The sequence below is a fragment of the Nerophis lumbriciformis genome, linkage group LG32, assembly GCF_033978685.3.
Source record: "Nerophis lumbriciformis linkage group LG32, RoL_Nlum_v2.1, whole genome shotgun sequence".
Taxonomy (NCBI): domain Eukaryota; kingdom Metazoa; phylum Chordata; class Actinopteri; order Syngnathiformes; family Syngnathidae; genus Nerophis; species Nerophis lumbriciformis.
The window spans coordinates 4,409,640-4,423,615 of record NC_084579.2 but is presented as its reverse complement, the minus strand read 5'-3'; the positions used below and the strand labels follow the sequence as shown (position 1 = coordinate 4,423,615).

General features: G+C 41.2%; 1 protein-coding gene across 1 annotated transcript; it reads right to left on the bottom strand.

Annotated features, from left to right (window-relative positions):
- Positions 1 to 663: 663 nt before the first annotated feature.
- Positions 664 to 13,683, bottom strand: LOC133574892 (uncharacterized). Its single transcript, XM_061927229.2, has 5 exons — positions 13,202 to 13,683; positions 5,163 to 5,319; positions 1,220 to 1,508; positions 910 to 1,148; positions 664 to 827 (listed from the first exon to the last, which is right to left on the bottom strand). The coding sequence occupies exons 1-5, from the start codon at positions 13,611 to 13,613 to the stop codon at positions 737 to 739; spliced, it is 1,188 nt and encodes a 395-aa protein (XP_061783213.1). The 5' UTR covers positions 13,614 to 13,683; the 3' UTR covers positions 664 to 736.
- Between the last annotated feature and the right edge of the window lie 293 nt (positions 13,684 to 13,976).

Genomic DNA, 13,976 nt, shown 5'->3' with positions numbered 1-13,976 from the left:
TGAATGCTTCCATTAAAATCTCCTGATGATTGAGGGAACCCCCCCTCATGAAACAGGCCTGTAGAGATGAAATAGTCTTGTGATTTTTTTCCCCACACATATATATATATATATATATATATATATATATATATATATATATATATATCAGCACGGTGGTACAGGGGTTAGTGCATGTGCCTCACAATATGAAGGTCCTGAGTAGTCTTGGGTTCAATCCCGGGCTCGGGATCTTTCTGTGTGGAGTTTGCATGTTCTCCCCGTGACTGCGTGGGTTCTACTCTGGCTTCCTCCCACCTCCAAAGACATGCACCTGGGGATAGGCCCCTCCCACCTCCAAAGACATGCACCTGGGGATAGGCCCCTCCCACCTCCAAAGACATGCACCTGGGGATAGGTTGATTGGCAACACTAAATGGTCCCTAGTGTGTGAATGTGAGTGTGAATGTTGTCTGTCTATCTGTGTTGGCCCTGCGATGAGGTGGCGACTTGTCCAGGGTGTACGCCACCTTCCGCCCGAATGCAGCTGAGATAGGCTCCAGCACCCCCCGCGACCCCAAAAGGGACAAGCGGTAGAAAATGGATGGATGGATGGATATATATATATATATATATATACATACAAAAAAAGAAATACCGTACTTGAATTTCAGTGTTCATTTATTTACACATATACACACATGACACTCCTCTACACGTGGTTGTATTTGAAGGTGCAGCCAGCAGCACAGCCCTGTCACACGCTCAGGTTCTGGAGGACGATGTTGTTGAGGGGGAACGCAGTCATCATCTTTGTGGTCACAGCTACAAAGAAGTCTCTCACTGCCCTGTGACACATGATCAGATCAAAAATGACAGCCACTGTATGATGGGATGTCAGTTAGATAAGACAATAATCATAATGTTTACTTGATCATCATTGGGACCGAGGAGGAAAGTTCCTCCATGTTGTCCTCCAAGAGACTTTGTGCAGCCGCCCCAAGAAAGAGTTCGCTGTCTGGCAACTGGAGACTGGCATCCTTGAACTCGATGTCCTTCAGTTGGACGTCAGCAATAAGGATGGCAGGGAGAAATCTTCCCATGAATCTTCTCACCAGGCGGGTCATCTCCTGGTGCGCCCTCACCACCCCAACCATCACCCCTTCAGCCTAGAAACACACGATGGATTATCAGTTAATATCATCATTATTGAAGTTTATCTTTTGATAGGCTGGCTGACCTGAAACATAACACTGAACTCTGCCAGTGGTTTCAGAGCCTGGGAGAGGAAGAGGAAGAAGAACTTTGTCTTCTTGCTGGTTAAATGCTCCGCCAGCATCTTCACCTGGCCGGGCTTCTCCGCATCCTCATGCCTGGCAAAATGTGCCTGCAGTGCATCCCACTGGCTGAGCACCCGGTTGATGCAAGTCAGCAAGCTGAGCCACCTGCTCGCACAGTCTCGGAGGATCTTCAGAGTTTCTGAGTCTGTGAACTCCACAAACTCATTGGAGATTTCACAAAGTTTGGCACTAAAGTTGAGAAATGTTAAAAAAAAAAAAAATAGGAAAGAAATTGTTAAATATTGAAAAGCCAGGGAACCAAAACTACATCCAATAACTGTCAAATTGTGGCACAGAGGCTCTCTTTTAACTGTGGAGGATGCATATATGTTTAAGAGTTATTTCTCTATTCATAGCCATGTTTGGATCAGATAGTACTTTTCCTTTGTATATTCTACCAGTCTCTTCAGACTGTCTGTTTAGTGTCTTAAACCATCAGGAATGTGAAACCAAACCCCCAAATCATCCTTATCAGTGTTGCAAGGGGGAGAGGGGCTTTCTTTGTGTGCAATGAGTTGGCTTTTCCGTCTGAATGTCAGATCAACTAGAGTAGCCGATATGAATGTATTGGTTAAGCTGATCTCCTAAAGCTTTCGTAAAACTTGAAAATATTCCAATTTTGTCTTGATGGTCCATCTTACTCAGCATATACAGGTAAAAGCCAGTAAATTAGAATATTTTGAAAAACTTGATTTATTTCAGTAATTGCATTCAAAAGGTGTAACTTGTACATTATATTTATTCATTGCACACAGACTGATGCATTCAAATGTTTATTTCATTTAATTTTGATGATTTGAAGTGGCAACAAATGAAAATCCAAAATTCCGTGTGTCACAAAATTAGAATATTACTTAAGGCTAATACAAAAAAGGGATTTTTAGAAATGTTGGCCAACTGAAAAGTATGAAAATGAAAAATATGAGCATGTACAATACTCAATACTTGGTTGGAGCTCCTTTTGCCTCAATTACTGCGTTAATGCGGCGTGGCATGGAGTCGATGAGTTTCTGGCACTGCTCAGGTGTTATGAGAGCCCAGGTTGCTCTGATAGTGGCCTTCAACTCTTCTGCGTTTTTGGGTCTGGCATTCTGCATCTTCCTTTTCACAATACCCCACAGATTTTCTATGGGGCTAAGGTCAGGGGAGTTGGCGGGCCAATTTAGAACAGAAATACCATGGTCCGTAAACCAGGCACGGGTAGATTTTGCGCTGTGTGCAGGCGCCAAGTCCTGTTGGAACTTGAAATCTCCATCTCCACAGAGCAGGTCAGCAGCAGGAAGCATGAAGTGCTCTAAAACTTGCTGGTAGACGGCTGCGTTGACCCTGGATCTCAGGAAACAGAGTGGACCGACACCAGCAGATGACATGGCACCCCAAACCATCACCCAACCATGCAAACTTTGCATTTCCTTTGGAAATCGAGGTCCCAGAGTCTGGAGGAAGACAGGAGAGGCACAGGATCCACGTTGCCTGAAGTCTAGTGTAAAGTTTCCACCATCAGTGATGGTTTGGGGTGCCATGTCATCTGCTGGTGTCGGTCCACTCTGTTTCCTGAGATCCAGGGTCAACGCAGCCGTCTACCAGCAAGTTTTAGAGCACTTCATGCTTCCTGCTGCTGACCTGCTCTATGGAGATGGAGATTTCAAGTTCCAACAGGACTTGGCGCCTGCACACAGCGCAAAATCTACCCGTGCCTGGTTTACGGACCATGGTATTTCTGTTCTAAATTGGCCCGCCAACTCCCCTGACCTTAGCCCCATAGAAAATCTGTGGGGTATTGTGAAAAGGAAGATGCAGAATGCCAGACCCAAAAACGCAGAAGAGTTGAAGGCCACTATCAGAGCAACCTGGGCTCTCATAACACCTGAGCAGTGCCAGAAACTCATCGACTCCATGCCACGCCGCATTAACGCAGTAATTGAGGCAAAAGGAGCTCCAACCAAGTATTGAGTATTGTACATGCTCATATTTTTCATTTTCATACTTTTCAGTTGGCCAACATTTCTAAAAATCCCTTTTTTGTATTAGCCTTAAGTAATATTCTAATTTTGTGACACACGGAATTTTGGATTTTCATTTGTTGCCACTTCAAATCATCAAAATTAAATGAAATAAACATTTGAATGCATCAGTCTGTGTGCAATGAATAAATATAATGTACAAGTTACACCTTTTGAATGCAATTACTGAAATAAATCAAGTTTTTCAAAATATTCTAATTTAACGGTACTGGCTTTTACCTGTATGTTTAAGAGTTATTTCTCTATTCATAGCCATGTTTGGATCACCTTGTACTTTTCCTTTGTATATTCTACCAGTCTCTTCAGATTGTCTGTTTAGTGTCTTAAACCATCAGGAATGGGAAACCAAACCCCCAAATCATCCTTATCAGTGTTGCGAGAGGGAGAGGGCTTTCTTTGTGTGCAATGAGTTGGCTTTTCCGTTTGAATGTCAGATCAACTAGAGTAGCCGATATGAATGTATTGGTTAAGCTGATCTCCTAAAGCAGGGGTGCTCACACTTTTTCTGCAGGCGAGCTACTTTTCAATTGATCAAGTCGTGGGGATCTACCTCATTCATATATATAATTTATATTTACTTATTTATGAAATATATGTTTTTGTTAATAAGTTAAAGGTGTTTAATGATAATGCAATCATGTTTAACACATAGTTAATATTGTTAATAAATTAAAGGTGTTTAATGATAATACAAGAATGTTTAATACATATAGTTAATATTGTTAATAAATTAAAGGTGTTTAATGATAATACAAGTATGTTTAATACATATAGTTAATATTGTTAACAAGTTAAAGGTGTTTAAAGATAATGCAAGCATGTTTAATACATATAGTTAATATTGTTAACAAGTTAAAGGTGTTTAATGATAATACAAGCATGTTTAATACATATAGTTAATATTATTAATAAGTTAAAGGTGTTTAAAGATAATGCAAGCATGTTTAACACATATAGTTAATATTGTTAACAAGTTAAGGTGTTTAAAGATAATACAAGCATGTTTAACACATATAGTTAATATTGTTAATAAGTTAAAAGTGTTTAAAGATAATACAGGCATGTTTAACACATATAGATTCCTTTCTTTCATGAAGACAAGAATATAAGTTGGTGTATTACCTGATTGTGATGACTTGCATTGATAGGAATCAGACAGTGGTGCTAAAAACGTCCGCATTTTCGAATGGAGGAGAAAAAAGTCCTCCTTTCTGTCCAATACCACATGGAAGTGGTTGGTTTTTGGCATCTTATTTGTCCAGCTTCCGTACTCCTTTGTATACACTTTACAAGAAATACATTGTCGGCAAACTCCGTAGCTTGCTAGCTTGTGCACGCCAGCTTTCTGAGACTCTTATTTTGTTAGCGCAACTGTGCAGTCGGTCTTTGGAGTTTTGACGACAGGTACGGCGCCAGAGTCTGTTGAAATAAAGTGTTTCTTGCCTTCCAGTCGGTAATTTTAATGAGCTGGCAGCAGCCAGCGTCATCTCAGAAGACCCTCGGGTGCCGTGAATGTCAATCAAGTGACGAAAGTGACGTCATAGTGAAGATTTATGATCGCTCATTTTTAGGACTATTTTTTTAATGCCTGGCTGGTGATCGACTGACACACCCTCCGAGATCGACCGGTAGCTCGCGATCGACGTAATGAGCACCCCTGTCCTAAAGCTTTCGTAAAACTTGAAAATATTCCACTCAGCATATATGTCCTCGAAAGAACTTGGGATTGACCAGTGATTTAGATTCAATGGGAGGAATAGCTGGTCGACGCAACATCACTTATGTGCAAGTGTAACATGCGGTATAGCAATATGCTTACCTGATGTCAAAGTGAGTATATATACTGCTGAGAATGTCTTCAATAGGCTGGCGTAGCGCCGGAATGCCACATCCTGCGGCCAGCTGGACCAGATGACAGATGCATCCCGTGTCAATCAGTTCCATCGCTTCCTCGTCCAATTCCGGGGCAATGGCACCTATCAAAGACACAGTAATGAAAACACAGTGTTTCTACTAACTGCACTGTACTTGCTGCTTACTTAAAAAAAATATATATATATTTAACAATTTAATCTTAATTAAAATCTCTAAAGGCCTGAGTGGCCACATGCATGGACAGCACCTTTTAGCTCTTATTTCCAAAATTGTGTACACTACTGAATTGGGGTCTTATGGCCACTTATGTGGACACTTATACTGCCATCTGGTGGTGTCAGAAGAGTATAACATACAATGGAATTTGGAAGAGAAAAAAAGTGTAAAAATAAGAATGAGCATGTCACTAAACATGAAGTACACATTTGTGTACTTATGGACTAAGTACATCATATCAAAAGATGATTCCTAGTTTTTATTCTAATTAGCGTCCAATAAGCCCAAACAGCAAACAGAAATAAAAAAGCTTGTAAACAAACAGCTTGGGCCTTTAAGAGGTTAAAAAAATTAAAATAATATTTAACAATTTAATCTTAATTGCCGGGGGCGCGTAACAGGGGTCACTCCGCGCGCAGTGCGCTCACGAAAGGGGTGGGGCTCACCCTGGTTGATATAGACAGCAGGACGGTGGCCATGGAAGTTGGAACCCGCTAAGGAGTGTGTAACAACCCACCTGAAAATGGATGGCGCTGGAGCGTCGGGCCCATATACCCGGCCGTCGCCGGCAGCGAGACGCGCTTGGAGGTGCGCTCAGCGCGGCTCCCATATGATTGCGCACTGGTGTGCGTCTGGGTCGTGACAGCGTGGCACGCGAATGTCTGTGCTGCATTGGATCAGTCTCCTTTCTTTAACAGGCAAAAGCTTTATAACCTCACTAATGCCTTGCATCGTCTATATTAGATATATAACAACGGGCGGGTGCGGGCGGGTGCGGTTCAGATCAAATGTTACATCGGGTGGATGGCGGATGGTTGACGACTTTCTGATGCGGTTGCGGATGAAATAATTGCCTATCCGCGCATCTCTAATATATATATATATACATATATATATATGAAATACTTGACTCCTCCCCTCTTGACCACGCCCCCAACCACGCCCTGTCCCACCCCCCGAAATCGGAGGTCTCAAGGTTGGCAAGTATGCACTAAAAATGAAGTACACGTTTGTGTACTTATGGACTAAGTACATCATATCAAAATATGATTCTTAGTTTGTATTCTAATTATGGCCCAAATAGCAAAGGGAAATAAAAAAAAAGCATGTAAACAAACAGCTTGGGCCTTAAGAGGTTAAAAAATTAAAACCTAGTGGCCACATGCATGGACAGCACTTTTTAGCTCTTATTTCCAAAACTGTGTACACTACTGCAGTGGTTCTTAACCTGGGTTCGGTGAGTCGGCCTCAGGGGTTCGACGGAGGTCAAAACACACCCGACTCATCGTGTAAATACAAACTTCTCCCTATCGGCGTATTACGGATACGGCAACAGCAGAAGTCGGACTGATTTGCAGGTGTGTAATTTGTTGTGAGTTTATGCACTGTGTTGGTTTTGTTCTTTGAACAAGGTGATGTTCATGCACGCTTCATTTTGTGCACCAGTAAAAAAAACATGGTAACACTTTAGTATGGGGAACATATTCACTATTAATTAGTTGCTTATTAACATGCAAATTAGTAACATATTGGCTCTTAACTAGTCATTATTAAGTACAGTATTTTTCGGAGTATAAGTCGCGCCGGCCGAAAATGCATAATAAAGAGGGAAAAAAACATATATAAGTCGCATTTTTGGGGGAAATGTATTTGATAAAACCCAATACCAAGAATAGACATTTGAAAGGCAATTTAAAATAAATCAGGAATAGTGAACAACAGGCTGAATAAGTGTACGTTATATGAGGCATAAATAACCAACTGCTATGTTAACGTAACATATTATGGTAAGAGTCATTCAAATAACTATAACATATAGAACATGCTATACGTTTACCAAACTATCTGTCACTCCTAGTCGCTAAATCCCATGAAATTTTATACGTCTAGTCCAGGGGTGCTCATTACGTCGATCGCGATCTACCGGTCGATCTCGGAGGGTGTGTCAGTCGATCACCAGCCAGGCATTAAAAAAATAGTCCTAAAAATGAGCGATCATAAATCTTCACTATGACGTCACTTTCGTCACTTGATTGACATTCACGGCACCCGAGGGTCTTCTGAGATGACGCTGGCTGCTGCCAGCTCATTAAAATTACCGACTGGAAGGCGAGAAACACTTTATTTCAACAGACTCTGGCGCCGTACCTGTCGTCAAAACTCCAAAGACCGACTGCACAGTTGCGCTAACAAAACGAGTCTCAGAAAGCTGGCGTGCACAAGCTAGCAAGCTACGGAGTTTGCCGACAATGTATTTCTTGTAAAATGTATACAAAGGAGTACGGAAGCTGGACAAATAAGATGCCAAAAACCAACCACTTTCATGTGGTATTGGACAGAAAAGAGGACTTTTTTTCTCCTCCATTCAAAAATGCGGACCTTATCATCACCACTGTCTGATTCCAATCAATGCAAGTCATCAGAATCAGGTAATACACCAACTTATATTCTTGTCTTCATGAAAGAAAGGAATCTATGTGTTAAACATGCTTGTATTATCTTTAACCACCTTTAACTTGTTAACAATATTAACTATATGTGTTAAACATGCTTGTATTATCTTTAACCACCTTTAACTTGTTAACAATATTAACTATGTGTTAAACATGCTTGTATTATCTTTAACCACCTTTAACTTGTTAACAATATTAACTATATGTGTTAAACATGCTTGTATTATCTTTAACCACCTTTAAGTTGTTAACAATATTAACTATATGTGTTAAACATGCTTGTTTTATCTTTAACCACCTTTAAGTTGTTAACAATATTAACTATTTGTGTTAAACATATGATATGCTTGTATTATTTTTAACCACCTTTAACTTGTTAACAATATTAACTATATGTGTTAAACATGCTTGCATTATCTTTAAACACCTTTAACTTGTAAACAATATTAACTATATGTATTAAACATACTTGTATTATCATTAAACACCTTTAATGTATTAACAATATTAACTATATGTGTTAAACATGCTTGTATTATTATTAAACACCTTTAACTTGTTAACAAAAACATGTATTTCATAAATAAGTAAATATAAATGATATATATGAATGAGGTAGATCCCCACGACTTGATCAATTGAAAAGTAGCTCGCCTGCAGAAAAAGTGTGAGCACCCCTGGTCTAGTCTCTTACGTGAATGAGATAAATAATATTATTTGATATTTTACGCTAATGTGTTAATCATTTCACACATAAGTCGCTCCTGAGTATAAGTCGCACCCCCGGCCAAACTATGAAAAAAACTGCGACTTATAGTCCGAAAAATACGGTATATATTAATGCCTTATTCAGCATGGCCTTATTCTAACCCTAACCCTAACCAAATAACTCTAAATTAAGTCTTTATTACTTAGAATATGTTCCCCTAGTGTCTAAATAACTCTAAATTAAGTCTTTGCTACTTAGAATATGTTCCCCTAGTGTCTAAATAACTCTAAATTAAGTCTTTGCTACTTAGAATATGTTCCCCTAGTGTCTAAATAACTCTAAATTAAGTCTTTGCTACTTAGAATATGTTCCCCTAGTGTCTAAATAACTCTAAATTAAGTCTTTGCTACTTAGAATATGTTCCCCTAGTGTCTAAATAACTCTAAATTAAGTCTTTGCTACTTAGAATATGTTCCCCATACTAAAGTGTTACCAAAAACATAACTTTGTCTTGAATTTGAAAAAAGAAAAACATTTTATTTTTCACTAAAGAAGGGTTGGGTGAATGCGCATATGAAACTGGTGGGGTTCGGTACCTCCAACAAGGTTAAGAACCACAAACAACCCACCAGGGGGCCAAAGAAAGTCGCAAGTGCCAGCGCTTTGAGAAAAAAGCTATTGACTTCAAGTAAGAACAAAACTTTTTTCACACTTTTGAGACAATGTTTATCATTTTATAACCAAACTTGAATGTAATTTGATGCATGTTTTGTACTAAAACTAATTCAAAGGGAAGAACGTGTTTTTTTATATTTGTGAAAAATACCAATATTAACATCATTAGAACCTAAATGGAAAAAAAAAAGGAAATTGGATGAAATTGCTATGGTATGAAAAGGGGTAGGATTAAATAAGCTCTGCTTCTTCCTACTCCTTTTCAGACGTGCTGTAATGAAACAACTGGAAATGTGTGATGCATAACATTGTATTGTATGCATGTTCGAAATAAACTGAAACTGAACTGTACTACTGAATTGAGATCTTATGGCCACTTATGTGGACACTTATACTGCCATCTGGTGGTGTCAGAAGAGTATAACATACAATGGAATTTGGGGGGAAAAAAGTGTAAAAATAAGAATTAGCATGTCACTAAACCATACTTGCCAACCCTCCCGAATTTTCCAGGAGACTCCCGAAATTCAGCGCCTCTCCCGAAAACCTCCCGGGACAAATATTCTCCCGAAAATCTCCCGATTTTCAGCCGGAGCTGGAGGCCACGCCCCCTCCAGCTCCATGCTGACCTGAGTGAGGACAGCCTTTTTTCACGACGGGAGGACAACAGGGTGACAAGAAATAAATCATCCAGACTAGAGATAAATTGTATTATTATGTTTATCTTACCTAAAAATAAATATATTTATTAATTTAAAAATAAAAAATAAAAAATAAATACATTTTTACTATATTTTGCTAAAAACATCAAAAATAATTGTATTTTTATTTGTATTTTTTCTGACTCCTTATTACATCCAGCCATAGAATTATACATTAAAATAAACATCCATCCATCCATTTTCTACCGCTTATTCCCTTTGGGGTCGCTGGAGCCTATCTCAGCTACAATCGGGCGGAAGGCGGGGTACACCCTGGACATATTTGAAATAATTTATTTTAAATTATCATAATAATTCATTTAAAATGACCATATTTAATTATTAAAATGATTGCTTGTTTATCAACAACTTTAGCATTTTATTCATTACATTTTGAAGCTCTCAGAAGCCAAGTTATGTTATATTCCTTAAGATTTATTTATGCAAGTTTGAAGTATCAATTATCTAAACACAGTTTTGTTTGCATATTTTCAGGATATATATATATATATATATATATATATATACATATATATATACATATATATGAAATACTTGACTCCTCCCCTCTTGACCACGCCCTGTCCCACCCCCGACCACGCCCCCACCCCCTGAAATCGGAGGTCTCAAGGTTGGCAAGTATGCACTAAACATGAAGTACACGTTTGTTACTTATGGACTAAGTACATCATATCAAAATATGATTCTTAGTTTGTATTCTAATTCTAATTCTAATTCTAAAAGCATGTAAACAAACAGCTTGGGCCTTAAGAGGTTAAAAAATATATATATATTTAACAACTTCATCTTAAAATACATTAAAATAAACATATTTGAAATAATTGATTTTAAATTATCATAAGAATTCATTTAAAATGACCATATTTAATTATTAAAATAATTGCTTGTTTATCAACAACTTTAGCATTTTATTCATTACATTTTGAAGCTCTCAGAAGCCAAGTTATGTTATATTCCTTAATATTTATTTATGCAAGTTTGAAGTATCAATTATCTAAACACAGTTTTGTTTGCATATTTTCAGGATATATATATATATATATATATATATATATATATATATATATATATATATATATATATATATATATATATTAGAGATGCGCGGTTTGCGGGCACAACCGCGGAGTCCGCGGATTATCCGCGGATTGGGCGGATGAAATTTAAAAAAATTAGATTTTATCCGCGGGTCGGGTCGGGTCGGGCGGTTGAAATTAAAAAAAATTAGATTTTAAATAGATTCAGGCGGGTGGCAGTTAAACCAATTGGGAAATATATATACATAGTTAAATGTTGTTACCCACATACGAAAAACGAGCAGGCACCTGCTGCATATGCCACAACAGAAGAAAAAAAAAAAAAGAGATGGACACTTTTACGGAGCGGAGAAGGCCCCCGACGCCTCGCCGGGGTCCGGGACCGAGGCCCCTTCCCCCGAGAGGGCCCCACCGGGAGCCGTAGCTGAGGCAATCCGCGAGAAGGGCCCGACGCACGTCCAGGGTCATCACCGCGCCGACACCCCGCCTCGTCCGCCTTCGCCGCGGCCGGCGTCACGGGCAGCTGATAAGCAGCTTACCTGCCCGCCACCCCCGTGGCCGGGGGCTCGTAACAGGGGTCACTCCGCGCGCTCCGCCCGCGCAACTTACCTGCCCGCCACCCCTGTTGCCGGGGGCGCGTAACAGGGGTCACTCCGCGCGCAGTGCGCTCACGAAAGGGGTGGGGCTCACCCTGGTTGATATAGACAGCAGGACGGTGGCCATGGAAGTCGGAACCCGCTAAGGAGTGTGTAACAACCCACCTGCCGAATCAACTAGCCCTGAAAATGGATGGCGCTGGAGTGTCGGGCCCATATACCCGGCCGTCGCCGGCAGCGAGACGCGCTTGGAGGTGCGCTCAGCGCGGCTCCCATATGATTGCGCACTGGTGTGCGTCTGGGTCGTGACAGCGTGGCACGCGAATGTCTGTGCTGCATTGGATCAGTCTCCTTTCTTTAACAGGCAAAAGCTTTATAACCTCACTAATGCCTTGCATCGTCTATATTAGATATATAACAACGGGCGGGTGCGGTTCTGATCAAATGTTACATCGGGTGGATGGCGGATGGTTGACGACTTTCTGATGCGGTTGCGGATGAAATAATTGCCTATCCGCGCATCTCTAATATGTATATATGTATATATATATTATATATATATATATATATATATATATATATGAAATACTTGACTTGGTGAATTCTAATTGTCAATATATTCCTCCCCTCTTGACCACGCCCCCAACCACGCCCTGCCCCACCCCCGACCACCCGAAATCGGAGGTCTCAAGGTTGGCAAGTATGCACTAAACATGAAGTACACGTTTGTGTACTTATGGACTAAGTACATCATATCAAAATATGATTCTTAGTTTGTATTCTAATTATGGCCCAAATAGCAAAGAGAAATAAAAAAAAAGCATGTAAACATCGTATCGATCCGTTGTGGTGAAGAAGGAGCTGAGCCGGAAGGCAAAGCTCTCAATTTACCGGTCGATCTACGTTCCCATCCTCACCTATGGTCATGAGCTTTGGGTTATGACCGAAAGGACAAGATCACGGGTACAAGCGGCCCAAATGAGTTTCCTCCGCCGGGTGGCGGGGCTCTCCCTTAGAGATAGGGTGAGAAGCTCTGCCATCCGGGAGGAGCTCAAAGTAAAGCCGCTGCTCCTCCACATCGAGAGGAGCCAGATGAGGTGGTTCGGGCATCTGGTCAGGATGCCACCCGAACGCCTCCCTAGGGAGGTGTTTAGGGCACGTCCGACCGGTAGGAGGCCACGGGGAAGACCCAGGACACGCTGGGAAGACTATGTCTCCCGGCTGGCCTGGGAACGCCTCGGGATCCCCCGGGAGGAGCTGGACAAAGTGGCTGGGGAGAAGGGAAGTCTGGGCTTCTCTGCTTAGGCTGCTGCCCCCGCGACCCGACCTCGGATAAGCGGAAGAAGATGGATGGATGGATGGAGGGTGGCAACAACACACTACTGTCTGATGTTGTCTGCTGCTGGTAAGAACGGTTTGTGCTCCCACACCTGAGTCCTTCCTCGTTTGGCTCACCTGTGCTCCTACATATGCCTTCCCCCCAGCACTGCTCAACCAAAAAGCCCGCCACCTAGTGACAAAAGAAAGTAATGCCAACACAAAAATAAGGATGCCTTAAATGGCTCCTACACTCACCTTTCACTGTTGGAGTAGCCTCTGTTGTGCCATTCGCGTACTGGCGAGCGATCTCTGAATCCGGGAACATATCCTTCACGGATTTGTTGAAAACCTCCGCAAATGAGGAGGGGATGTTGCTTTCAGCTATCATCATAGCCATCTTGGTCTCGGCATAAGTAACCCCCTCCAGGTGGCCCATAAGGCTGGGCTGTGACTGCTGCAGCGTGGCCGCAGACTTGTGCTTCTCCGAGCGTTCGTGAGCGACTATGTCCGTTCGGCCACCGTGTTCAATGGAGAAGTCTGAGCAGCAAAATGTGCAGATAGCATAACCTTTCCCCTTCGAGCTGTCCTGGATGAAATGAAACTCTTTTTTCCAACCATTTTGGAACTTGCAAGCGTACTTCTTCTTCTTCTTACTCGGCGTCGCCATGTCTGTCTCTTCTTCTGCTTCTCTTCTCTTCTGATTGCCGCGCTCCACTTCCAGGTGCAACCGTTATTATTGTCCGACCGGAAACGGCGCTCAAGGTAGGATGGTGTAGCAATATTGTTGTCCGGGTGGAAATCGGGAGAAGTCTGTGAGAATGGTGGCGCCGGGAGATTCTCGGGAGGGGCACTGAAATTGGGAGGGTTGGCAAGTTTGTTTATAACAGCGTTAGGCTGTCAATATCAATATCAATATCGATCCCACACCAAGAAGATCCATGTACAATAGCGCCGATACTAACACTGATACCAACTTTTCTTAACTTCCCCCTTTTATCTTCATATCAGAATACAATTAGCGCAAATAAAC

Excerpts from the sequence above, each read along its gene's own strand:
- LOC133574892 (XM_061927229.2), bottom strand. The coding sequence starts at position 13,613 with ATGGCGACGCCGAGTAAGAAGAAGAAGAAGTACGCTTGCAAGTTCCAA. Across the intron at positions 1,509-5,162 it reads TATACTCACTTTGACATCAG|TGCCAAACTTTGTGAAATCT; the intron begins GTAAGCATATTG and ends TCTCAACTTTAG. Across the intron at positions 1,149-1,219 it reads AGTTCAGTGTTATGTTTCAG|GCTGAAGGGGTGATGGTTGG; the intron begins GTCAGCCAGCCT and ends GTGTGTTTCTAG.